Source organism: Nipponia nippon, unplaced genomic scaffold (assembly GCF_047370975.1).
Source record: "Nipponia nippon isolate SJK-2023a ecotype South Korea unplaced genomic scaffold, ASM4737097v1 scaffold_3, whole genome shotgun sequence".
Classification (NCBI taxonomy): Eukaryota; Metazoa; Chordata; class Aves; order Pelecaniformes; family Threskiornithidae; genus Nipponia; species Nipponia nippon.
Window position 1 is genome coordinate 33,187,084 of NW_028262347.1, and position 24,024 is coordinate 33,211,107.

At 41.0% G+C, this 24,024-nt stretch overlaps 1 protein-coding gene across 2 annotated transcripts in view; it reads right to left on the bottom strand.

Annotated features, from left to right (window-relative positions):
- Positions 1 to 12,140, bottom strand: part of GXYLT1 (glucoside xylosyltransferase 1) — a 35,195-nt gene extending 23,055 nt beyond the window's left edge. The window contains exons 1-2 of one of the 2 annotated variants that reach the window (XM_087767150.1): positions 11,847 to 12,140; positions 3,163 to 3,255 (exon numbers count right to left, since the gene is read on the bottom strand). In XM_087767150.1, the coding sequence (XP_087623276.1) occupies positions 3,163 to 3,255; positions 11,847 to 12,064 (311 nt within the window). In that variant the 5' untranslated portion in view covers positions 12,065 to 12,140. The remainder of the gene's footprint in view (positions 1 to 3,162; positions 3,256 to 11,846) is intronic. The other variant, XM_087767151.1, reaches the window with a different exon arrangement.
- Between the last annotated feature and the right edge of the window lie 11,884 nt (positions 12,141 to 24,024).

The window sequence follows — 24,024 nt, forward strand, 5'->3', positions numbered from 1 at the left end:
GCTACTCAGAGGAAATGACGTGGCAAGCTGCATTTCAAAAATATCTATGCCAAGTTCTTTCTCTCATGGATAAACAAATCCCTGTGGTTCTGATATCAAGGAAAAAAAGCCAACTGGAATTTCAAGTTAGAAACAGAGAGAAAACAAGCTAAGCTTTTTCAAAGAAAAGACTTAAAAATCCAAAAGCTAAAGGACTACCTTCTGATGTTTGAAAAACTTCACTGGTAAAGGGAAAGGAGACATTCTAACATTGAGATAAATTTTATGAATCTACTATTGGCAAAGAAATTCTGGTTATATGATCTGCTCCTCAGAACAAACTCATTTGGTTTGTTTATTGAAACAGCAAGAACAGAACACCAGAATCTCCATTCACAAACTGATTTATGATCTGGATAAATAGTGTTGTTCTCTTTTTACAGATTAAATCAGGCCAAATAGAAGATTCACGACAAGTCTTATTGCAGTTCAATGACCAGACTCTGCCATTTCTATTAAAAGCAATCTCATTGGAATTCCCATTATTTTGTTGGCCCGTCTATAGGCAGTGGAGCTAGCTATCCTAAGATTTTGATCAGATATGTAACTCTTAGGTTTTTCTCATATCCCTCTCCCTATCCCAGTCTCTTCAGAGTCCAGCTTTATTCTGCACCTCACTACAACAACTACACTTAACAAGAATGCAAAGGCTTAGTCAACCCAGGATCAAATTATTTGGAATAAGATACTATTGTAGAACTCTCACTCCTTTCTATTTCAAAAAATACCCAATTTAGAACCACAACGTTGCCTCTTTACAGAAAAAGTCTTCAGCAGGCTTTATCTTCATGAAGAATATTGAAGTGGCCCTACACATACAATCTCAGAAAACAAGAATGCTAGACTTCATTTGCTGTGGTTAATAAACTTGCATGGAATTAAGTTCATTGCTCTTCCTCCAAAAACCTGACTGCAAACTTAAGAACAACTACCAAGTATCACGTTCGAAGCATAAAATGATAACAAAGTCTAAACCCTTCAGCTTCTCAGTGCACCTAGTACAATGCACATATTTTGGTTAAGAGTTAAACAAAATTATAATTCATATCCAAAGCTGAAACCGAACTGCAACTATCTTCTGTGTCATTCCAGCACATACAAAGAAACGGGGCTTAGGCAGCAGGTTCAGGTGCTGAGCCACTGTAATTGCTTGCTGCTATCCAAAGAGGAAGCACTTTCTCCTCCTCCTCCTCTGCTATCTTCCCCACCTCTTCTCTTACACAAACTCTCTGCACCTCTCTGAAACCAACTGAATGTATTAAACAGAGCAAGAAATAAATAAAGTTTGGGGGAGGCAAGGGGCCCCCCCTCTGAAGTGAGAGCATCTCATTGAGGAATTCAACAAGCACCAAAGTCAGCACAACATATGGGGATTAATTTAATAATAATATATTGATAAAACATTCAAACTCAATCTGAAACAGTTAATCTGAACACCACATCCCCTTCACACATTTAAACAGCTTTTTATCTTTCAGTTTCAAAATGTAGATATTATATTAGGGGGTCACCATGACAATTGTTTCACCAGGAAAGAAACTGCACTCGCCCAGTAATGTCATAATCAATGCATACTTCAACAGCCTTGTCTTCACAGCCACATACGGCATTCTTAATAGAATAATACAAGTTACAGCTTAAGGTATATGCAAAGTAACCGCGTGGGGTTTTTCCGCTTCTAGTTCCGAGGTCCTACGTGCCTTAAGCCTGGCAGAAAATCCAGAAAGGAAGTTTTGTGCTATTTTAGTGCATTACATTGTATTGTGGAGAGTTCATGGCTATCATCACGGTCAATGGGATCAGAAGACAGTGAGACCCTCTCCTCTCTCAGCACTACGCAACCGTTAGACTGGCTCAGATGTTCACGGATGAATGAAGCTTACAATCACATCCTGTCCCTCCACTAAGCGTAGGTTAAGCCCCTACGCCCTCCACCACAACAGCACTGACATTTGGTTTACCCCCCTGTGCTAAACTTCATAAAGCTAAACTCCCAAAAGCTAACCTCTAAGGAGGAAAAAAAAAAAAAAAGTTAATTGAGTCCATTCAGACAGCTAAATCTGCCAAAGGGAAAGTCAGATGAATCCCTGTGGACTGACACACTGGCTACCAAGGGCAGCGAGAAAGACTCAGCAGTCCCAAATTACAGGTGCAGTTCACTAACAGACTAAAAATCAATCTAAGCCATCTCTTTAAGTAACTTCTTGGCAACTGATGAGCTTAAAAAGCACTGACAGCACACAAGGAGAGAGAAAGAGGGGACAGATATAACATCGTACCCACAATCATAATTTTCAAAAGTACATTAAGTCTTGTGAAGCAAAACTTTTTTTTTCCTTTGCTTCCCTAGAAATATTCAAGCTTCAGACTAAGAGGAAGAGATAACCATATTAAAGGATGGTCAGTAAAATTTTAAATATAAGAAAAATTGACTTACAACATTAGTTATATACTGAAGAGAACTATGCAGGTTAGAGAACACCTGTCAAGTAGCTTAAGGCTTCTTCCATTTCTTTTCAAGCTACTTCTGTAATCTGATAGCCTAAAGCATCTGAACAACCACAGCAAAACATTTAAACTTATTGTTAAAGATGCAACTTTAAGGACACAGTCTGTGCTTTAACATACTGTATCTTAAAGCACATTCTAAAATGGTTGTTTCAGTGCTTTTGGATGCAGTACCCTCCTCAAATTCTATAAAACATGTAACTTGAATAAAAAAACTCCAAACTTAACTACTAAGCATATCTGCCAGTTTTTATTGCAAGTTACATCATGGGTATTACTGTGCAGCAAGTTTTATTTATCAAAAATAATTAATTCATCAGTAACTTTTCCGACTATATTCAAATAGACTTTTTACCAATGTTAGCAATTCTGTATTTAATGAAGCAACATAACTGAAAAAATCTACTCTTTGTAATAACACTTGAGTCTACGATTTTAAAAACATAACAGAACAGGAGAAAGCCCAGCTAAAGACAACCATAATATAAGCAGGTGAAATGCATGTGAAGCAATCAGAGTATTTTGCTTTGTCACCTTGCTAAATAGCCAAAAATACTTATCAGCTACACCTATCTGCAATCAAATAATAAAGTACTATTTAATAATAGATCCTACCTAAAAGCAGCTTCCCAAAAGCAGTTCATTCCACAAACATCAGAGGGCAGCATCCAATAGGAATTCCAGAAAGATACAGACAAATCCTTACACCTAACAGGATAAGACAAAAATAACCTATATAAATATTACTGATTTTATGGGAAAGTTAAATGGATAATTTTCTAGCTCAAACATAACTTGAATAGTTAATTACCTGGCAGAAGACTGGCTATGTAATGGAACTTGCATAATACAAAAGAAGAGGTATTAGGTGCCAACCAGGAGGATTCTTTTAAGGAAGAATGGTCCCCATCCCTTAGCCTTTCCTCTCCATATATTTTCAGAGGGAAAAAAACAGAGGGATTTTTGAGGGTCATTCTATGTTCCTGGCTTACTGTAAGTCCATAGGTAATAGAGTGAATGGCAACGCTTACTGCTGGAAAGAACTCCTTCACCTTTGCCATACCTTTGTCTACTTCAAGCAGAGGAGCAAGTAGAATATTCCATTTTCAAAGTTACATTGTCCATTTAAACACAATCCCTATTCATCCATGACTCTATTCTGTACAAACCTGCAAAGCTGATTTTTAACAAAAAACAGGGCTTTGCAGCACCAACGAATTCCATTGTTTCATAACAAAAGGTTCATGCAATACAGAAATAATCACCACATCTGGCAAGTTTTCCTTCTCCATACTAACGACAAGACTAATAATTTATTGACTTGTGCTACACCAACAACTAAAAAAGCAGGTTTTACTAGTCCACCACTACATTTTATGCAACAGTAATATAGGAAATATTTAAAAAGAGTAATAGAAGCGTATTTTCAAAGGTTCTGGTGAGGAAATCAACATCAAGATTTAAAATCTTCAATGAGCAAGTAGAATAGTGCAAAGCAAGGGGTATGCTCTTGAGTGGCCTCCTCTGCTCCCTCTTCCTGCCCTGGCGACACAACGGCAACAGCGTTTTTCCTCCTTTGAAAGTTGGTATCTGTGAATGAAAGACGTGCAAGAAAACCCACACAAAAGCTTGATGATGAAAAGGTATTTAAGGACTACAGCTCAGAACTCTACTGCAAGTTGGCTTTGCAAGTTTGAAATTAATCAGCATCATCTTAGTAGGGTTACCTGGCATCTGTAAAGGCCAATGTTTTGTGAATACCAGATTTAAGAGATTAATGTAGTATCCAAAATGGCAAGCTGTATAATTTCTTCTTTATTCAACACTCGAGAAAAATGACCTGATAAACACACTGTTTCACAAAGCCTCATTAAGCGTTGGGGGGGTGGAGCAGTTCTTTGGTAGAGATCACAGGAAATCCTTGTATCCTGTAGATACATGTGTTTGCAAGAATTAGTCAAGTAATTCTATCTCATGACTTAAGAATGGTCTCCACAAATAAATATCCAGGTACAAGAAAGGATAATGTAGATTGTGACTGGGATATCTGCACTCCTCTGGAGAAGGCAAATGGTATAAAACCACATGTTTTCTCTGCCAGATTCTTTCTTACATTAATCTTTGTGGCTTTTGAAGTTCCTTAAAAACTTCAAGGCATATTAAGACCTTGTGCTTATCTGAAGAACAATCTTTACGGTCTCCACTGTGTACCTTTTTGAAGTAACTGTCTTTCATTACTTTTAGGATAAATTAATAGACTGTCTTTCAAAAACAGTTTTCTGGTTTGGAAGATTATTATTATTACAGGAGATTCCTCTTCCAGCTGTCAAGAGCTGCATTTTCTTAGCTGCCTTGAGCTACTACCTATCCAGACTACCAAGGCAAGAGGCAAACTTGAATTAATGCCTAAGCCATTTCTCTGACACATTAGGCCTTTCCAATATCCCACTTAGCATGATGACAAGGTTGTCAGCCTTGGATTTGATTCATAAACTTAATGTTTGAAGCAAAAATGTTACTAGGATACATATGTTTATAATTTACCTAATGTTAGACTAAGACTTTTTTCCTGCCAACAGAAGTCTCTCTCAACTGACCATATGCTACCATATTCCATAAAGCTTTTGCATACAAAGCATTAATAGACTGGAATCACTGGACAGCATTTTCTTCTTGTTATTCACAATAAGATCATTCAAAATGCCACTCATGAATATTTTTTTTTTACTTGAAATAAAACTTGAGGAAAGCTTAGACTACAAATAAGTGCCACAAGTGCTTTACAAAGCTAGGGAGATGCATTATATCTGTTCATCAAACAGGCACAGTCATTATTACCTGAGTGAGGTTACTAGTCAGACAGGAATAGTCACCTTCAGCATTAGGGAGGGATATTTTGCTCACATCTATTATAGGTTACATGATTAAAGGCCAGTCTCCGCAAACAGAAAGCAGAAAATAATGTCAGGTGAAGGAAACCCAGCAATCTAACCCAGGCACATGGAGCACTCTGACCCAGCCCCACTGCAGGAGAGCAGTCAGCCCATGGGCCAGGCAGAAGATCCACCAGATGAGACAACAGGAGAGGCTCTCCAGACCACCTTACCAACTGCCTACAGGGGTTACTGCCTGCAGCGGTGTGGGGCTCACTGTGGGATCAAGGTGGACTGGGGAGGAATGAGAATGCAAAACCAGAGAGAAAAGGGTCCAGTCACATGTAAAGAGATTGACAGTCAGTATGATTGGCCATGTCGCGTGCCTGATCACCAGACTCATTAAACTCAATTTCTGTTTTCCTGGGTGATGGGGGGCTCCATTCTGTGTGCATGTGTGTGCACTGAAGTCAAAGTACCAGCAAATGAAAAGGTGGCCACAGATCACAGGGGTCCATGAGCCTGCAATGTCAGAAGCTGGAGAGACGTGTGTGCACACAGCATGTGGGTGTGCATGCTGGTGCACATAATCACTAACAAGTATCAAGCCAGGCTAGCCCACAAGTAGAGCAAGAGGCTTGGGAGCCAGGTATCAGACAGGCTGTAAGGCTGGGCGAGACTCTGCAGAGATCAGAGGGTCTGAGCTACTGAAAGAACCTCTCTCTCAACCTAGCCACAAGAGACTAGGGTCTGAGGGATGGCTACTGGAAGGACCAGAAGGTCTAAGCCAGCCATCAGAGAGGCCCTGGGGTTTGAGGGTTGGCTAATGTTAAGGCCATAGGTCTGTACCAGCTATTCGAAAGATCCATTTGCATGAGGCAATCCCCTGGTCAGCTGCCACAAGGCTAAGGCCAATAACTGGAAGGATCCACAGTGTATCATCTGTGCACGTGTGTGCATGTCCAAGAGGGTCCGAGTACCAGCAACTGAAGTGGGGCTGCAAGCCTTGTGGGTTTGCATGCCCAGGCCGGCAACAGGGGAAACCAGAGGATCAGGAGCCAGTTCCTGGATAGACTGAGTGTCTAAGGCCAGTTACTGGAGGGATCCACACTGTATACATTAATATATTTTTCACTAAAAGCCTTTCACCCTGATCAGCCAGAGAAGGGAACAGAATCGGGCCACTTGTGTTGTTTGTGATTGTGCAAGCGCTGTTTTCTCTGCATTGATCTCTGCAGCCAGCCATGTATGTAGGCACTGTGGGCATGTGCGCCCGCTGGGAATAAATGCTCAGCTTTGCTACTGGCTGGACCCAGGGACATGGAGCTGCAGCAGCCTTGCCTCCATCACACTACTGGGTTGCACAACTCCTAACAGCAACCACTGTCAAAAATATAAAAACAATGAAGTAATAAAGTTTTAAAAATCATTGGTATCACAGACAAACATTCTCAAAGATGTTTGTCAGTTCAAGGTATCTCTCCCTTAGGCAACCAGCCTTTTCATAATTACCTTTATCAGGTAATTTAGCTTCAACACCACTGGATAGTAAAAATTTTAGTCTTGCAAACATAGCAGAAGTGTCTACATTGTGACCTGAAAAGAATACTTTTCAGAAATAAAGGACAATTTTAAATTTGCATGCAAAATACACACCAATGCACAAGTCACATTAATGAAGACTGAGGCCCTGTGCTCAGGCAAGTCAAGTTTTAACTATAAGGAATCCCCCAAAAATTAGTGATAAAAAAAAAAGTCCTTTTGTTAAGTGCACTGGTGGGCTTACTACGAATGCAGTTCACAGTTTTCAAGTGTACTTTTCAGACCATGTGGCATCTTTTATACTACTGTAACTTCACAGCAAATTTAATGTCCAAATGGCGAGGGTTGCAGTCATGACTGTTGCCTTCCTGTCAGTATTGCATTGACAACCCAAGTCTGCAAGAATCAACTACCAGAGACAGAGCGGTGTCTCTCCTGCAGCATAACCCACAACGTGCAGCAAAACAGGAAGGCCGCATTTTTTAGTTCCTTCCTGCTCATAATCACAGGAATAAAAATTTGGGAAGATGAGAGATGCTCAATTCAATTCCCAAATGCACTGAGAATTTCTGATTCTTCTGAATAGCTTTTCCTGAACATTGGCAGCATTGTCATAAATTTATTATGACGTATTTTGTCAGAGAAGCAATGGCTGTATTAGGTAAGAGACAGCAGATGTAATGTTAAATGTTTGACACAGGACCAACTTTTTAACTGGAAAAATCTTGATACTGTTTCATTAATTTACAACATTCCTATGTAAAATAACATTTGCTAGTCAACTTACTGCTTGACAAATTCAGCAGATTTTTTTTAAATGAAGTTTCAACTTCAAATTGTTCAATGTTTCATCCTTTCAAATGTTGTACTCAGATTTTGAAATGCTTAGACAATTTCTAGACCAATTTCTTAAGGCACAAGAGTAGCTGAGAGGCATACTGGTGAAACTGCTGGTTAAGTTCTGACACAGATGAAAACAGCTGCGCACAGTGCAAGGAAAGAACAAACTACCTATCTCCTCTCCTGTCTGAGTTTGTGGGTATCCTTCCTACACTTTTCCATGCACTATAATCCACTTAACTCTCCCTTTGCCAGGATAGTTAGAGAGTAAGAGACAGTCGGGTATCAGCGTTACACATAACAGAACAGTATGGCCGGCTGCATGAAAATGCTAAACTCCGGCACAATGGAAAAATGTTTCATTTTAATAGGGTCAAATTCATTGACCTGACTGAATTCACGGAACTGACGACAGACTGATTCCTGCTGTACTCCTCAAACTTGCCATTAGGATAGCACTTTTTTTGGAACGGAATAGAAAGATGACCATTATCTGCCTATTGAAGTAGCAATACTGATAACATTAACTGAAGATTCACTTCTCATAAGCACAGTCTGCTAATTAACTGATCTGAAAGCATGTGGAGAAAGACTGACTTGAAAAGATACTCCATAGACAGCAGATTATCGCACTATTAAATGGCACACGTAGCAAATGTGTGTTTATTCACTCTACTTTTTTTTCATTTTTTTCACAGCCTTCTTCATCCATAAATCATACTAGCAAAGGAAAAAAGGCTGACTACATATACTGGCTTTTGACTGACTTTGTATCTTCTGGAAGTAGACACTTCAATATTTTCTTTTTTCAAGTTCAGATCTATTGTTCTTTAGCTTTTATATATGACAGTACTGAGTATTCATTACCACCTCTCTCACTGGAATGAACAACCAGGAGGACAACTTACTTTCAACGTTAATCTTCCTTCACAGCTAAAACCCAACCTTAAGATTTAGCTAATAAATTCTTGAAATGTTTTTCAGCTATTTATATCAAGTTTCAAGATACAAGCCTTTAGTTTCTAGTCATCTTGTTCCTCAGGCTACTGTAGCCTTTGAAACAAACAACTCCTTACCAAAGTGATTACCCAACAAGCTCCCCTGAATTATTATGTTTATTGGAGGATCTTGCCTCAACCTGTAATTCTAGTTTCAGTATGGTACTTCCTTTTTAATTAAAGATTTTCTACTTAAAAGCATCATCACTATTGCAAAATTCTTCCAGGTGTGGCATGCCTAAGCTTTATTCACAGCTCGCAGTTTTCATGTTTGCATGCTTCTGAAGACTACCAGAAATGTCGACTTCCCCCCTCCATCATAAAGTATGACTGAGCTCTTTCTGCCCTTATGTCATATACTAAACTAGATTATTCAGGCAAAGAAAGCCCGTCTTGGCTAAAGAGAAGAGGAAATCACTGCTGAGTGCGTAAACGCCTTCAGGCAGCAGTAACACTTGCTTTGCCAAACTGTATTTTAAAGCTATCAGTAAAAACAGCTGAAGCAACTCATTCCTGAAAGTTACTATTAACACATATGAAATGTTAAACTTCAGGAAGGATTAGAAGGTTATCTAATTTAGGCTAGGAATAATAAAGGAACACAATTTATAAGGTCATGAACCCTTTAGGATATGACACAATCACAAGATAGTCAGAAGTGGACATAAAAGCCATGTGGCTGTCATGCTCAGTCTCCATTAAAGAAACAGCGGCAGTATAAAAACTGAAAAACACCAATACATTCACCAAGATGTGTGTATCAGTTACACAGGTGAATGTAACACTATTTAATACTTGAGAATAATTGCAACATGCATCTAAAGGAACATTCAGTGGAGCTTTTCTTGACTGCCACAGGACAGATTTTTTCCTTACACAGAAGCCTTTTAGGGACTGTTCTAAGGGACTGACTCGCACCTGGTTTTGCACACAGAGCATATAAAACTTCAATAATTTACAACGGGACAATGTTCATCCTGAGCCTTCAGTTTGACAGCAGTTTATAGGTAAAGAATTCCCACACAGGTGTCAAACAGACACTGATTTTTCAAGGACATATGCCCCCATGAAACTGTATGCACAAGGAATTATTTAAGCACTTAAGACCTTTGGAAAATAACTTTCTCAGTGTGTAAAGCTTTCCCACATTGCAACACAGGGCAGATTTATATCTCATTCCACCTCACTCCAGCAAGCAAGAAGCTTCTTGCACTTCGTTGGGGTTCTCCCCCACCAGTAAAACTACACTTTAGTACAAATACTAAAAAAGAAAAGAGTACAGCTTTTAAAATAAGCTTGGTTCTTCTCTTGTTAACCAGGAGCATGATGCACCTGAAAGTAATTTCAACGTGTTACTACTAATACAAATTATTTAGATATCATCTGTTACAAAAAAAAAAGTTTTCATGTAAATTGCATATTTTCTTCAGTAAAAGAAATATCATGATTTTTCCCCCTCACATTTTATTTAAAACCGATTTATTAAACCAATGAAATCTTACATAAAACTGTTAAAGTTAACTCTTTCATTCCAGTTACCATGTTCTTTAGAACTAGTAGATTTCAACTTCTCACAATGAGTTTTTAATCATGAACTAGAAGTGAAGAACAAGCATCCCCATATTTTTTCAAGTCATAATCTGTATTAATATGAACTAAAGCAAAAGCATGGGGAAAGAGAAAAAAAACATTCTCTGAAGTAGTTACACCAGTCAAAAGCTGGGTTTCACATTTCAGCTGACTCCACCCCTAGCAACTCAGAATGCTGTTTCATGATATTTTAAGATGATTAAGTCAGAGCTTCTGTCATCTTGCCATCCTCCATAACTCCTTTGCACCGACACCAACACTTTCGCAATTACAGGACGAGCCAATTCAGAGCGCTGAGCTGGCCAAACGCTAGATAGTTTTCGGGCAGGTGAGCATGCCAGATCAACCCATTTGCCTGACCAGAGGAGCACAAGCAGTGTAAGGAGCTGGGGGTGCCGGAGTGCGTGCAGCATTGGGAAAGAGGAACAGTCACCAAACCATCAAACTTACGTTGCTTTAAACTGCTGTGGAATCTAAGCAGAGCGAGAGGTAGGCTGGCCGAGAAAGGCCTGATCCTCATTTCTCCTCCAACTTTAGTAACAGATTTCTTGTCACCCCTCTTTTCCTGGCATTCTGGTAGCCACAGGTGAACAGGATCATGAAACTAATCTAAAGGAAAACTAATATTTTTTTCATTCTGTAATCTCACTCACCACTTGACCACACAAAAATTTCTGCTGACAGGAGGCAGGCAACAGAAATATGCAGCTATGCAGAGCACGAGCTGCTCGGATTTACACTACTTTAACTGCGGAACCGAACTTACAGTTCACTGCGAGAAGACAGGCTTTATTAAAGTATCCCATAATAAATATTTTTGCTTAAATAAAGTTATAATTGGTAACCATAAGGCTATCGAGTTTCAGAACTGAGTAACACCCTGAAAGTATCCTAGCTTGGAAGAAGAAAACGCACCCTCCTCGCTTCACCTACCCTACTGAAGAAGGAAGCAGCCTGGTTTTACGGCGGGACGACTGCGGAGCCGCCGGCCGGCTCCCCCGGCAGCCGGCGCGCCCCTTCCCCCGCTTTGAGGCGGCCCCGCCTTGCAGCGCGCAGGCGGAGCGCGGCCAGCACCGCCGCTCCCGCGGCGGCTCCCGCCGGCTGGCCCGCCACGCCACTTCTTAAAGTTTTCTGTCCGTGTTTTTAAGGCTTTTTCAACCCCTGTTCCCCGGTAACCGGCCCGCGGGACGGCGGAGCCGCTCGGGAGGGAGCACGCAGCGACGCCACCCCCCCGGCTCCCTCCCGAGGCGCTTTCCCGGCCCCGCGCCACGGCGGCAGCCTCGCCCCCGCCCCGCCGGCCGGCACCGAGCGGCCGGGGGCGCCCGCGGGGGGCGAGGGCGGGCGCCGAGCCCCGCTCCGCCCGCGGGACTGCGGCCAGCGCGCTCCCGCGCCTCCCCGGCCCTCCCCGCAGGAATGCGGGGGGAACTACCGCCCGCCCGGCCCCCGCGCCCCGTACCTGCCGGCCCCCGCCTCGCCGCGGCCCGCGCTCCCCGCCGCCGCCCGGCCGCCGCCTGCCTGCCGCCGGGCGCCGGGCGCGGCGGGGTCTCGGGCCTGCCGCTGCCGGCCGCCGCCGGGCTCCTGCTCCAGGGAGAGGGCCAGCTGGCTGAAGCCGTAGAGCAGCGAGCAGAGGCCGCAGCCCAGGCAGAGCAGCGCCACCCGCGCCAACCGCCGCATCCTCCCGCGCCGGCCCCGGCAGCGGCGCCAGGCGGCGGCCGGGGCCCAGCCGGCAGCGCGAGCCCAACGGACGCGGCGGCGGCGCCAGCCCCCGCGTGCGAGGGGCGGGGCCGTGCGGGGGCGGGGCCGGGGCGAGCCTGAGGCGCCCGGGGGGAGCCAGGTGCCGCCGGCGGGGCGGGGCGGGGCGGGGCGGGCGGGAGGCCGGGCTGTGCCTCCGGGGGCGGGGCGGTATCGCCCTGGCGGCTACAAATCGCCATTTAATTGCCCCAAACGTGGAAAAAAAAGCTGAAAATTCCTTTTCACTGCTGTAAACAGCCCGGGGGCGAGCAGGGAGCCAGGGGGGGCTCCGCCCGGGCCCGGTCCGCTGGGGAGGGCCCAGGCGAAGCTGCCAGCCTCCACCGGGGCCCCTGTGGTCAGCCGGGTCTTGCCGCCCGCTCAGGCCTCCGGGAAACGCGTCCCTGGGAAGAAAAAGTCGAGAGAAGAAATGTCCCAAGCAGATGCAGCGACCAGTCTTGACAAAGCAGAAGTCCGCAGGCTCAGCGCGCAGGCCCGTGTCGCGCCTTGCCTTCCTTCGTTAAGGGCAAAAGAGGGGCTGAAGCCCCCTGAAAACGACACTTTTTCCCCACACTCAGGGTTTCTGTTGTGGTACCTTCAGCTTCCCTGTGTGAAAGCCTCACACCTGCCTCTTCACCAGGATGTTCCCTCACGTTCGTTAGGCAGCTGGGTTACACAGGCCTCCTTTCTCCTTGTACAGATGCAATCTGAGCGTGCAAATCATTTTGGACTCCAGCCCCCTTCCCTCCTCCGGCCTTGGCATGCAGGCGATGGCCCAGCACCCTGGCCCGGGCAGCAGGTGCCAGCTGGGCGTTGGGCTGGAGAAGCTTGGTGAACCAGGCCTGGAGGATTGGTTTGTGGTCACTAGCAAGCAAGGAGAGGGTTATTTTGGCTCACCAAGCCATGCTTCTGGAGAACAAGAAGTAGGTCTGGGAAGCAGCGCACTGGGGAGATGAAATAAGAGGTGTGCGTCCTGCTAGACAGGGGGAATGCTGGTTGGGCTTCAGCTGAATCAGGTACGGTATCGCATCCCCTCTCTGGCCCAGTCTGCTGAGCAAAGGCAGCCTAACCCACCGTTGCCGGGATAAGTGTTTTAAGTCAGCACTTCTCCCTCAGCTCCTGACACTGGTTTAAAAAAAAAAGACAAATTTGAAATAATTCTGCTTGCTTTTTCGTCCTTACGGTGCATTTGGTTCACATTTTCTCTATAGACTGGACTTCTTTTCTCTATGGACTTTTTTTTTCTCTACAGACTTTTTTAAAACAAGCGATGACATCCCCACTTAATTGCATGAATTCAGGACCCTGTATTTTAAAGAAAAATGCCAATATGATTTACAATAAAGCTTAAAAAAAGGGTTCTATTGTAGATTCTGGGGCCGGAGGGTATATGTCATATGTGAATGCCCACAAAACCTGAGCTGTAGCTTACTGCTGCTCTTGGCTGTGTTTAAAAGAAGGGGGAAAGCAGAATGCCAGCTGGCAACGCTAATAGCTGGAAGAGAAATAATGACAAAATCGTCCTGCCAAAATTGTTCATCACCTCTTCCTCAAAACAAAACTAGAAGTGAGGAAAAAAGGTGGCTCTCGGAAATACTGGATACTCAGCTATGTTTGCAGTGCAGATACCAGGATGATTACTAAGCGGTACAAGCAGGGAAATTGGGACTGCAAAAAGAAGTAGAATCCAAGAGAAGCAAGGAACGAGGGAGGACGAGGAGCAATGATGAGAATTCAGAGCCAATGGTGGCAGGGTGGTGATGGGAGAGTCATAGATGCAAAGGGGGAGGATTTGTAAAGAGGACTCTCTAGAAAGAATTTGCTTAATGAAGTAAGGGAAATTTATGTTTGTGAGATCCATGTGCTGGCATGCACCACAGAAAGAACCAGCTCTGAAAGTGCCACTCAAAGTCTTAGCTGGGCTTTCTGCCCTTCTGATTTCTGTTCCTCCGTGCTTTCTGCCGCAACGGATGAACCCACCGTTCTGCCAGCTTTCCTAAATTTGTGTTTGCGTTCCAAACCTGGCTTATTGCTCTCATTGCAGATCTGCCTGTAGACCTGTGTCATGAATTCACTCACTGTCCCACTTCACAAGCCCTTACATACACTATCAAGTCCAGGTGGCAGGGAATAAGTAACACAGCAATATGAGAGAGTGGAGAGGTACAATGGGGTATTTACTGACAGTGAGCATTAAAGCAAAGACCAGTTAGGCCCTACTGAGGTGCGACACTTGCCTTTTGTATTGAAGAGTGTTCCAGTCAGGGAAAATGGTGTCTGAAGGGTGTTATAGCGGGACCAAGAATGAAAGTGGCAGCTGGGCAGCAGTAATACTTTTATGCTTCAGAAGAAGGAAGTATATTCTTAGATGACAAAAGAAGAAATCAGGAGTGCTAAAAAGAGATGACATAGGGAGAAAAAAATTTTTTTGTATTATCAATCATCCCATTTCCCAAATAGGAATTTACAGGAGTCTATTCATTCAGTGATGTCCAATAATGCCTGAATAATTAATGAGTCAGAAAGCACCTGCAGTGCTCTAAAAATATAACTGTGGCAAGGCCAGAGAGAAAGTAGTATCTTTTGTTAAAGTATCTGATGCGATTGGGGAGAAAAAACCAGGTAAACGTACACACACGCAAGCCTTTTTTCACACTGCAAAATCTGTCAATTTAATCTAATTATCAGTTGGTCTAATAAAAGATAAAATGCTTCTCACTAGAAACCTGGCCTTGTGAATAACAAAGATAAGCAAAAGTGACTGAAATGTCATACCTGTTGTAGCACTGAGAAAAAACACTATTGGACAGTGTCCAATTAGCTAATTCAGATTTTAAAATTCTTTAAAGAGAAATAATTATGTATCTTTATTACTCACCATAAACAGTTAATGAACAATAGATAACATTTTATGCCATAACATTTGCTAGTCTTTAATAAACTTAAAACATGAAGAGGTACAATTCTCTCCATTTATTACCAATTTTAAATCTTGAAATCCTTTTCTTAACTGGAATTTAGTTGCTCTAGCCATGGTAACTTTTGTATCTTTAGGATTCAGTTCTATTTACTATGTCCAGAAAATAGCTGAAATCCAGAAAACTGTAATCTTAGTGAACTATGGACATTAAATAAGCAGGTAGGACAACTGATTTTTTAAAATAATCAGCATCTTATACTTCTGCAAGTGTGTTCAAGAGCCATAAGAGCAGTTACTGTATGCCAGAAAACGAAACCAAAATTCTAACAACTGATTAGATCAAGAGAAAAATCAGATCAACTGGAAAAAAAAAAAGAATTATTCACAATTACGGAAGGGGATTATCTGATGCAACAGAGAGAACAAAGAGAGAAATCAATTTCCACTCCAACTTTCTGCTAATTAAAAAACCCAGTCCTAATCTGATGCATTTGTATCATTCCTTCTGGTTTTGTTCTTTCAGGAAGTTAAACCATTAGTTAAGCTGGCAAAGCAATAAGATTTTGCGCTGACAGATTTGTGTCAATGCTGCCTCGTGTGCAGACCAGTTAAGGGCTTTTCAAAGGCAAAGACACTTGCTTTGATGTTCACCTGCCCTTTCGTACAACCTGCAGTGTCAACACTTTGCTGTGATAGATTGCAAGGTTGGGTAAGCAAGGGGAAACTGCTTTACTACCATGTGTTGTGCATATGGTATCATCAGACTTCTCGGTGCAATGTCCCTTTGCTGCTGGTACCAGACATCATTTTTCTTTCCTTCCCACTCATTTTTAAGACAAAGATTTAGTTTGTTACAACTGTCTTCTGCTCTTATTGTATCTACTCATTAAATCAGCCCTACATCAGCCCCCAATGTTAAAAATGTTAATAAAAATACTCAAAATAAATTTTTATTGATGATCAACGTATTACTGCCTGCCCCCATTTCTTCCCTTTTTAGCTCTCATTCTTTTGCATTGTAGGGTGCATTTAACCTACTTAGACTATAAGCGTGAGCTTACGATATTTTGCAATTACTCTTGGTATCAGCAATATACACACTCGAGGACAATAGTACACAAAATTAAATAAGCTGCATTGTAAGCAGTCTGGGAAGTGGTATGATACTTTGTGGAATTCCTAGTTTCTTCTAATTTGAATCAATTATTTCTTCATCAATAGTACAATTTACTTCAAAATTTATTTAATGTATCCTCTGGGAACAATTATAAGTTGTTAAATAGTAGAGAGTCAAAATATTTGTATTGTTCCTCTTAAGAAAGTTCAACTTCCATGTCCTAAGTGAATAAATATGCATTTATATATGTAGACTTGCACAATTTTTAGTGCTTTACTACATTAAAAAAGCAGACAGAATACTTTCTAGGAGCATAAAGAGAACTGTGTCAAAACCTTTTTTTTTTTCCTGTAGAGATTTCTAAATATGGAGCTCCACAACATCAGTCCAAAGGAGATTCTCAGTGTTGGGCTTTTGTTTCTTTGACTCATCTAAAATTCTCCAAGGACCATGCCTGGCACACGTATTTGTGTTTAAAGTACCCCTGGAAGGAATGAAAGCAAACTTATCTTCTTATGCAAAAATGTACCATGTACAAAACCATAGAAATAAGACAAGCAGGCCTGGCTTTCTGTTTGTTTGTTTATATATAACTATACTCAAGTTTAAAAGTCCTTATCTTGTCCTGCTGTTGTTTGCTACAGCATCAAGTGCTCTGAGTCCTCTGACACCCAGATCAGGGTCTTTAAGTTTCTACAATACAATATCATTTTTTCTTGTAATAGAATAAATATTTACTAACAGTTATCATACACAATAGCAACTTTGTATTGTGGCTTGAAAGTTCGATATTTAAGATTAAGGACATCAACTAATCTGAAATTAATCCTGGAAGGTATTTTCTACCTTTTCCACTTTACAGTAACAGTGCAGACCCTACACAGTGAATTTAATGCTACTTTTAATAAGTATGCTCATCCTAGTTACTTTTCTGAAGACTCTTAGAAGGAATGCATTAGCTCGTGAGATCCTCAGACCACAGACTGAAAACTACTGCTTTTTTTAGTTTATTTTCTTCATGTTTGATGTAAAAATTTTGTACATTTTATGTATTGTTATATATATGTTATTATTTCCAAGTGCAATATTTATGTATTGTTATGTATATGTTATTATGTATTGTTATGTATATGTTATTATTTCCAAGCGCAAAAAGCCTGCACGGCTAGGAGAGTGAAACTGCATCTAGCAAACAGCTAAAATGAAAAAAAAAAAAAAAAAAAAAAAAGGTTAGATGACAACCGCCACCTGCCCTTACAAGAGGAAAGAGGAAACAGAGGTTTAGGAGAGTTGTGGAGAGTTGTCAGGGTCTCTGAGAGCCATTCAGCAATGCAAGCCAGAAGATACACTGCAGGCAGTGAGCCAGGCAGCCGCTTGCCCCTATTTCGAAGCAGCAGCATAACCTGGAATGGAAAAGATGAGAGACGGTCATTCCGTAAGGAGAGGTTTTGGAAAGCAGTCGGTCAGTCAAACCAGGTGAAGAGTTGATTTACTTTGCCAATTTCTAGCAAGCCCACTTGCTATTTTACCTTTTTATTTTGTTTATCTGTACACTGCTTTTGCTCCCTGGTCCTCTTCAAGTAGGGTTTAACAGTGTAAACCGATGTAGAGACATGTCAAGGATAGAGAAAGAAGTCCTAAGGTTCATCTCTCCACATCCTTTTCCCTAGGGGTCGCTTTATTTCCATAATTACTAATTAAAAAAACAGATTAGAGCAGTCAAAAGTGCAAGCTGTTTAAACAATTTGGTGCTTGAATTATCAGGAAGAAGAGGTAAGACATTAATACTTTCTTTTGTACTGACAGCCCCTTTAAAACTGAATAGAACAGCCACATAACAAACGCCCAAGGTACATAACAGGCTTAGGTACCAAGTGTCCTTATACTTGGTCAATAGTCTTAGTCATGTCTGAAGTTCACAGAAGTAATTATGGTGAGCAATCAGCTTAGTGCCGCACCCTGGAGTGTCCAGACATTACACTGATTTATCTGATTTGTCATTAGAATTGTGTCCTCAAACCATTTCACTGCCCAAGTGGCAGCAGAGTCGGTGAGTAGCTGGGATATTGTGTTGCACAGAACTTAGAGCCTGAAACATCTAAGATACCTTCAAGCGCTCCTGGCTCATGATTGCATTAATACATTACTCAGCCTTCCTTCACCCATCCTTTATCTGTAACTTCAGAAAGATATATTTTTTTACTCTTTTATTTTCTTTCAGGTCAAGAAAGGGTAAAATAAAATTGGACACTGTCCTAAGCTATCTCCAGGCACCAGGCACAGAGTGGAATGCTGTGATCTCCCATGGCTGCCAAAACATTTGTATGGAATTTAAGAAATTTGTTTTGATCTTCGGACCCATAATTGTGTAGCAGACTTACCAAACAGTCAACAGAGGAAAGAAAGAAATAGAAGGGTGACAGAAGGGCTTTACAGCTTGCTCTCCTCTTTTGAATTCCTTCTATTCTTCTAAAATAGATGAGTAAGTAGACTAAACTAGACTCCCTTGATTAGTGACAATAGCCCCATTCTGGTATCTGATGCCAATTTAGTCTTGTACAAGTCAGTGTTTCTGCTAGTACCAAGCTTGGTAGTTATGTCAACAGTTTGCTGTCACTTGCTGGCTGCACTTCGGGATCTACACCCAGCACTTACAGGGTGGCATTAAGAGCATTCTGAACCTGAGAATGCATCACATAGTGTCTCCTTGGAGCGAGGATGAGTTTGGGTACTCATGGCCAACGCTTCAGTCACGTGCTACACAACTGGGAAACTCTGTCTGTCTTTACCAAGGAACCAGCTTCTTTCAAGAATGCCTTGTAGGATTTCAGCCTTACACTGCAAAGCAACATAAACAACAATTCAGAGAGAACTGAACATTGGACCTGTACGTAACTTGCAGATAACTTGAGACAACCCACACAGACCATTTTTTTAGAACTTGCTTTAGTAACAAAAAGAGTAGTTGCACATACAATGAGATGAAGCCTTAGACTAAGTTGTCTTCTCAAGATTCTTACCTCGGTTGTTACTTTAATTTGCAAGCGTGGAAACTTGCATGCATGCAAGTTTCTCGCCTGGGAAGCAGTACTCTCAGGAGTATGTCAGCTTCCATCATATGCCAGTAAATTAGCAGAGGCCTCTTGACTTTTTGAGATCAAATTCCCTAAGTCTGCTGTTTTATCCCCAAATTGCCCACTTGTATTTCCTGCACTTTTTCCTAACCAGTACAAATAACACATTCAGAGAACAGTTCTGAGCAATTTAATCATTTTATTTACCATTTTATCATAACGCACCCTAAGCATCACCACTGCCAGTCAAGACAGAACATAGTGCACCAACAACAGTTTTCACCAAAAATACTTTCTTGTCAGATTCTTCACAGGCAAGAACTGTTAATTTATTCCTGGAGAAGGCATTTCAGTACCTGTCACTATTCTGGGCTTCAAACACATCTATTTACACTCATCTAAAATCAACTGTATGTTTACTAAACAATGTGAAATAACTATAGAGTTGTTAATTTTAAAACAACTCCATTATCATTAATGGTGTGGAATTTATTCTGGGAAAAAAAACCCAAACTTTGCACTCTGATTCCTACAGTTTCTTTCTTTCCAGCCCCTTCCCCTCAGCTTTTCCGCCAAGCTTTCAGAATTTGAAATTGTTTAATAACGTCTTTGAATTGAGGTCAGGAAGAGGTCAGTTTAAGGCAGTGTCCTAATGGGTAGTAACCCATACGCTTGGCTCAATGCAATGCATGGACATCTTTATTTAAAGGAGTGCTTCACTGGAATTAAACATAGTTTATCAGACAGAAACTTTGTAGCATCTCATGATGCAAACTGTATTTTCTGACTGCTACAAAGAGACCTCATAAATGTAGGCCAATATATTGGTTATGTTTTTCTTAGTGTACCTTTAGAACTTTTACAACAAAATTGTATGTTAAAAAATTACAACCACACACAATCTTTTGTTCACGGAGATGTTTATTTTTGTCTGCAATGTTTGTAGGGAATACGATTTCACTACAAAAGTGTCTCAGAGAAACTCCATTCAAAGTCTAGGCTTAAGAATGAAGGGAAAATATACTTTCAGCTGTACCAGTCCTGAGCAAAGTTTAAAAAAAAAAAAAAAAAAAAATCCTCTACAGATAGGAAGCAGCACCAATAAAACCAGAGGGCCTCTTACTGATATCTGCTCATGCTTTCTTTTCTGCTTGAGAATTGGTAAAAACTTAGGTAGGAAGAATTCGTTTATTAGAACGTGGACCTAAGATTCACAGTCCCAACCTCTCACCGAATACCATGCATTCTTTTACAGCCAGAGTTCAGGGCCTCAGTTTTACTTTCCATTAAATAGTCAGGACTGCTAACAGCAAGACTGTTGCCCCCACGGCGTAACATTTTCTCTTACTTAAATTGGTAAATAAATATTTATTTAATATACTTCTTTTAATAAATATTTATTTCCTATCAATATCAAGTTCCTGAAAAGTTACATTGTTCTTAGAAGTATAGTACTCATAGCAGTTATAAAACTTCTGATAACATCAGACCTTAAAATAATTCAAGTGGCTTACATTATGTCTCTTGTTCTTTCAGTGAAAGGATTTCAAGCCATTGGTAATACTCAGTACTTAATAGTTGGTTTATCCAGGACATTCATATTCAATCTGACAAAGTAATACTTCTAAGAGTCAGAACAGAAAAGGCACTTACTCATTTTGGGGAAGACACCTGGCAGGTAAGATTTTTATTTTCAAAATAACAAGCCCTTTTTCTGACAATAAAATCCTTAAAAACTACTGTTGGATAAACATAAACCCTATGAATAAAACCAACTTAGGTACCCCTTCCCAAGAAAGGTAATACTGTCCTTGATTTGAGAAACTGAGAAGTGTGAAAGCATCCAGAAATACTCAGAAGTTTTATTCACTTCTGTGATATTCCAGTACGCTATCACAGCTGACTAGAAGAAAAGGTCTCCAAAGAATGTATGTTTTACAAACAGAAAGCCTCAGAAATTTCTGGACTGTTTCTTATTAGGTACTTGTATCAGCAACAAAAATTAAGATTCTAGTGTGTTATAACCAGGAACATCACCTTGGTCACAACTGATAACCTGTGACTCCATCCAGAGGAGTAAATCTTTTATCAAACTTCCTTTCAATTGAACCATTGCCTCAGTGATGCTCTGTATAAGGCACTTAGTAAATTTTAAGAGCATCTGACAGTGTTGGTAGTTTCGAATTGTCTGTGAGGATGCTCTACCAACGCTTCAAGATTCACGGGCTAAGGTGTGGAATAATCACTGAAAACAGCCATACGAACTACTGGCCACAAAACTCTTTTCAGAAGCCACATCTGTTCTAGTCTGGGTTCTTATTACCCTTTCCACATAAAATTATCCTTTTTCTAGTAGTCCAGGAATCAGACCCCTTAAAACTGGGTAGTGTCTACATGTACAAGAGGAATCTATTTTGTTCCTGACTAGCTCTTTAATCAAAACTACTGCCCTTTCAATAAATGACCTGTACCCAAGAGAGAAACATTCATGGTATTTACTATGAAATTCGCATATCTTTAGGCCAAAAGTCACTGAACCAACAGGTATCAAGAATTATAAAGCAAAACGCACCTATAAGAAGTGTGAGGTGCTGCCTACTTCCAATACAGCACACAGAGAAAGGAATACTAAACACACGAAGAAGCCATTATATAGTGGCTTTTCTAGGTATTATTCTGAAAATACGTTTTCTTTGTTCTTTTCCCCCTTTATCCTCTGTCTTTTTGTAGGACTGAGGGTTTTTGAACGTGTTTGACATTTTAGAAACAGAAGCTACTCAGAATTTCTGTAGGTAAGCTGAGAAAGCTCTCAGTATCTGTGCGTGCTCCTCAGATCTCTTTCTCCAGCTGGCACCAAGAGCTCTTTCTTGCACCTTTCAAAAAGCCTCCAGGTACTGCAAGTTACTTGGCAACATTACACCTCCATCAGTTGGAAAGCATTTTGCTTATTTTTTCATGTTTGGAAGCCTCCCAGCAATAGAATCAGACCATTTGCAGAAATGCAGATATGAAGATCAGTAATTGGCATCCCAGAATGCCAGCTAGCTCAGCCAGAATGCTTGAATGGTACAGGATTGGTCTAAGTTTGCTAAGCAAGAATCTGTTCAGTAAGTCAATTATATAGAAACAAAGACAACGGTGACAAAATTGATAGATGACCTCTAAGCTCCACATGCCACTGTTGGTCTTACCGAAACCAAGATACAGTTGAAGAACTGGGAACAGCAATCAAATTCCCCACTTACAAAAGCAGGCGTAATAAATTATTTCAAACTCACTGCATCCACTTACACTACAGATGTACTTTAAACAAAAGAGACAAGAGAGAAGAAGGAATCAGAATGTGTTTCCTTCACAGGTAGCAGTAGTGATATTCAACAAATACATGTAATCTTAAGCAACTTCCCTTGCTGAGATTAATTCATAGCTGAAGGCTGTTAGAGTAAAAGAGGATCAGTCAGATGGCAGATTTTCTTGCTCAGAGATCTGTGCCATCAGGAGCTGGGCTTGGCATCGAAGCATTTTGATTTATTCTGTGCAAAGAAGGATCAGCTGGAAATAGATTATTCATGGATGGTAGTTATATATTAGATGCATATAAATAGCAAATTAGATCTCTGTATTCCCAAACTGGGTATTTAGAAAGTAGAATCGGGCTGACCACTCACTTGTAACTAACAGATGCTAAGCGACCGAATAACTCCATCCTTTTCTAGTGACAAAGTACCTGTGACTGCCTTTGAACCAAACAGAATTTGTAGTTTGTAAAATCTAGTGAGCTTGGGAAGGGGGTAAAGAGCCGGCTTTCATTAGCCATGGTTACATATATATCCTTCTTCTGTATACTTCTGCTTCTTCATACAGAAGAGGAAAATTATGAGCACATGGTGAGCCGGTTATCAAAAAACAGATTAGTACTCTCTTTTCCTCAGTTGTCTTCTCAATAACTCCATTGTAAGTGAGAGCTCCATTGGTCTATGGCCACATTGCTTAAAATCTTAAAGTTTAAGGGAGCTTGTTCACTTTGCAAGCACTTTGATTAAGATCAATATTTATACACAGAGAACAGTGTAATTGAAGATTACACTTTCCCAGGCGGCCTAGATCCTGAAAATGTAGTCGTGAAGGACTTCTTGCTCAGATATTCCTACCTCTGTCACGATATGCCATACTTTCCACAAAATAATTAACATTTTGGAACCATTCTTTAAATTACTGTTACTGGAACAGTATTTTTTCTGGTGGCAGTTTTCTTTTTAAACATATGGGACAAGGAGTGATTAGATAGTGTTACCATTTTGTCTTTTACAAACCCCAGGTGGTACAGCAGTCTCTTGTGATCATGCTTAGTAATACTCATCTGAGCTATTGAATATGCTTTTGCCCTTCATCTTCCATGTTTAACTCTTTAAAAGTATAGCTAAAACTTCCTGTGCACATTACACTGTCTCCTCTTAAAATCCCGTGAGTCAATGGACAGAGCAAGTTCTTTCAGATGTCTTTTATCCATTTCCTATAATAAAAGGGGCAAGACTAGGATCGAAAACATCTCCTGAGGGATTAAGTATTACACAGTGGTGGTTCATTTTAATTAATTTTCACAGATACAGTTAAACAGAAGCTGTAAACAGCCCCTGCATTACTAAGACTCTAGGATCTGAAACTAATTTATTTGTTCACTGCATTTTCTTTCACTGTTTGAATCCAATGGTATAGTTTAGGCGGGGGGGACGACACCTGGACTCCTAGGCCTTGTTCATACACATATCACAACCTTCTTGTGTAATGTCTTAAG